Below are 3193 nucleotides of genomic sequence, written 5' to 3'. Positions count from 1 at the left end.
CAAAGTCCCACAGGGAAAGGAAAACACCCAGCAGTGGAAGCAACAGGAAACCCAGCAATGGAACTCAGGAGTCCTGACTCCCAATCCCCTGGTCCAGTCACTCCAGCGGAGCACACTCCCTCTCAAAGGCAGGGGGAGTGGACATGGGGGCCTGGTTGTAATTGCCAGCTGTGGGAGGGAGCGTGCAGCAGTGGTTAGCGAAGGGGCCTGGGTCATGGAGCTGAGGGCTGCTGTGGTCCGGATGGGGCCGCGGGGCTAGCCGGAGCTGCAGCCAAGGTCGCAGGGCCGTGGGGCAGCCATGCTCTGGCCGGAGCTCCAGCCGGGGTCGCAGAGCTGCCGTTGTCCGGCCGGAGCTCCAGCCAGGAGAGCGGGACTCCAGCCGGGGTCACGGGGTCACAGGGCTGCCACGCTCCGGCCTGGGTCGTGGGGCCACGGAGGTGCCACGCTCCGCCGGAGCTCCAGCCGAGAGAGCGGGGCCGCGGGGCTGCCGCGCTCCGGCCGGCGTTCTGGCCAGGGGAGTGGGGCCCCCGAAGACGACTGCCGCCAGGGTGAGTGCGCGGGGCCCGCTTAGGCGCGAGGCCCGATTCTGGGGAATCAGGCGAATCGGCCTAAAGCCGGCCCTGCCTGGGTTCTGTTCCTTCTCTAGCCTGGGCGGGAGGTGGGGGGGTGGGGGGTGAGTGTGGTCTGGGGTCGCAGGAGGGAGCTGCCTGTCCAAAGTGACCAGTGTCTTTGTGACTGACCCCAGTGCTCAAAAAGGACGAGACTCCCCAGTTCTTGCAGCCCCAGGGATGACGAGGGGGAGTGTTGAGGGGGAGCAGAGCATGCAATGAACTCCTGCCAGTGGGGGTAGCTTGCCCTCCCTGTACCCCTGTGGGGGGAGCAGGAGCTGCTCTGGCTGGGGCAGGGATGGGGAGGGACCAAACAGGCTGGTTAGTGAGCGGCTGCCTTGACCCCAGACTCACGCCTGCTCCCCGCTGGGTTCCAGGATGGCCAGGCTCCTGAGGAGGTTCAGGAAGAAGGCTCTGCAGGTGGCCCCAGAGCCTGAGGGAAGCAGCCACCATCTTCCCCAGGAGCAAAGTGGTCCCTCCGTCCCTGCTGGAGGGGAAGAAGCTCCCGGCCGCGCCAGGAGGTGGAAGTGCCCAGCCTTCTGGCGGAGGAAACCCACTCCCGGCACAGGCGCCGAGGTGGGAGCATCACCTCCCAGGCCAAACTGGAGCTGGGCCAGGCTGCGGCTGGGCAGGCAGGACCCAGCCCAGGGGCGGAACCGGGCAGGGTGGCTCTGGGGCTTGTTGTTGTGTGGGCAGCAGCGGCCCCAGGAGCCCAGCCCCAACTTCCAACAGGGGCCATCGCCCTGCTCGGTCAGTGAGGACCTTCCAGCCTCCCCCGGGCAGGAGGTGGAGGATCCCTCTGCCAGCCCCAGCAGCTCGGGCCGCTCCCCATCCGACAGCAGCAGCGCCTGCGACTCGCACAGCGGCCTGGCCGACGGACGCTTCTGCTTCGCTCCAGGTGAGGAGCCAGGCTGGGTTCAGGGAGGGGTGAGAAGGGGGCTGTGAACACCCTGGACCCAGGCCCCCGAGCAGTGCTATGGGGGCGGGTCTCCAGCCCAGGTGTCTGGCCTGAGCCATGTGAACCCCACGCACACTAGATGCTGCCACTTTGGTCCTTGGTGCTCCATTGGGCGGGGGTGGGGGGAGGCACCTCCCAGGGAGTCCAGGACAGTGGGGAGGGTCTCTTTGCTATGGGCTCCTGAAGGAGTTGGGGGCTGATGCCATCACTGAGAGGGGGGAATGTGGGGCTCAATCTGCCCTATGTCCCGGAGGTGGGAAGGGGACACATTGTCCCACCATGCCCCTGTCCTTCCCCCGAGTGGCAGCAGGAATCACCTTGTCCCCTTCTCTCCCTGGTGCAGGGTCCGCCAGGGACTCCGAGGACGACGAGGAGCAAGAAGAACGGGTAGACTTGGTAACAGAGGAGGCTGCTCTCATGAACATCCGAGAGCAGCTCCATGCCCGAGAAAAGGTACAAACGTTCCCCAGCTGTGCTGGAACTGAGATTGTCCTGCTCCTTCCCAGCATCCTGACCCCCTGCAGAAGGTCTTGGCCCTAATGGGGACCTTTCTCCTTCATGATCTGGGACCCCCAAGATGGGGGTGTTTGTCACACACCAGCCGGGGTCTCCTCCCCCCACAGGCACTGTCCCAGTTCCTGACCCTGATTGTGGAGGAGTCGTGGGTGATTTGGACAATAGGCAGGTCCCCACTATCCCCCATTCAGGCCTAAGTCCTGCAGCTGGTGTGGCTGGGGCAGGGAGGTCCCTGGCTAACTGGCTCTCTCTCCCCTAACCCCACTCCTGGTGGGCGCAGGACGAGGCGCAGCAGCTCGAGTTCCTGCACGCACTCTACGCCGCGTGCCTCGCTGCCCAGCAGAGAGGGGAGGACACATTGGAGCCACACTGCTCGAAGGCGGCTGTGGCGGAGAGGATTGTGGTGAGTGAGACACGGCGCCCGGCAGCTGGAGGGTGGATAGAGACATGGGAGGGGCAGGGGTCTCCCCGGGCCGACGGTTGGGGGATGGCTGGTGCTGGAGGGCAGCTGAGGGCAGGGATTGCTGGGGCTGAAGATTGGGGAGAGGAGACAGGAGAACTAGTGGGCAGGAATCGGAGGAGCGGGAGGCAGCTGGGGGGATCCTGCTGGCTGTGTAATCTCCTCCTTGGGGAGTGTCCGTGAGGCCCGAATCTCACACGCTCCTTTGTCTCCTTTGCGTCTCACAGGAGCTCATTGAGGAGCTTCCTCCTAACTCTCCACTCGGCGCCGTCCTGGCCAACTCCCTCATTGCTGTGGCCAACCTCAGGTACCGAGACCCTCCCGCCTGGTTCCCCTAACCCCGGTGCTGCTCAGGCTCGTGGCTGGGAGTCACTGCCCCTCCCACTCCCTGCTCACCTCCCAAGGGGGGCTCCTCTGGCAGAGGTGGGGGGAAGGGTCACTCCCTCTCCTGGCTGCTCTGTTCTTAGCACTCCAGTACATTGCAATGGCTTTGGGGAGAGGCTGACTCCCTGGATCAGATACAGGAGGGGCAGCAGGGTCCAGGGAACAGGCGCCATTCCTGCCCTGCCACTGTCGGTCTGGGAAACCTCGGCCTTATCATTCCCTGGCTCGGTGCCTCAGTTTCCATTCTCGCCAGCCTCTGCCTATTTC

The 3193-nt window shown here is 65.1% G+C and overlaps 1 protein-coding gene across 1 annotated transcript in view; it reads left to right on the top strand.

The window, feature by feature from the left end:
• The window catches only part of LOC117885505 (immunoglobulin alpha-2 heavy chain-like), a 20964-nt gene extending 18084 nt beyond the window's left edge, over positions 1-2880 (top strand). The window contains exons 3-6 of the mRNA XM_034786787.1: positions 1305-1506; positions 1910-2019; positions 2363-2485; positions 2770-2880. Coding sequence (XP_034642678.1) covers positions 1305-1506; positions 1910-2019; positions 2363-2485; positions 2770-2880 — 546 coding nt within the window. The remainder of the gene's footprint in view (positions 1-1304; positions 1507-1909; positions 2020-2362; positions 2486-2769) is intronic.
• Positions 2881-3193: the final 313 nt, after the last annotated feature.

This window comes from Trachemys scripta, chromosome 12 (genome assembly GCF_013100865.1).
Source record: "Trachemys scripta elegans isolate TJP31775 chromosome 12, CAS_Tse_1.0, whole genome shotgun sequence".
NCBI lineage: Eukaryota > Metazoa > Chordata > Testudines > Emydidae > Trachemys > Trachemys scripta.
Note: the sequence above shows the minus strand (reverse complement) of the source record. Positions and strands in the feature narration are given on the sequence as shown.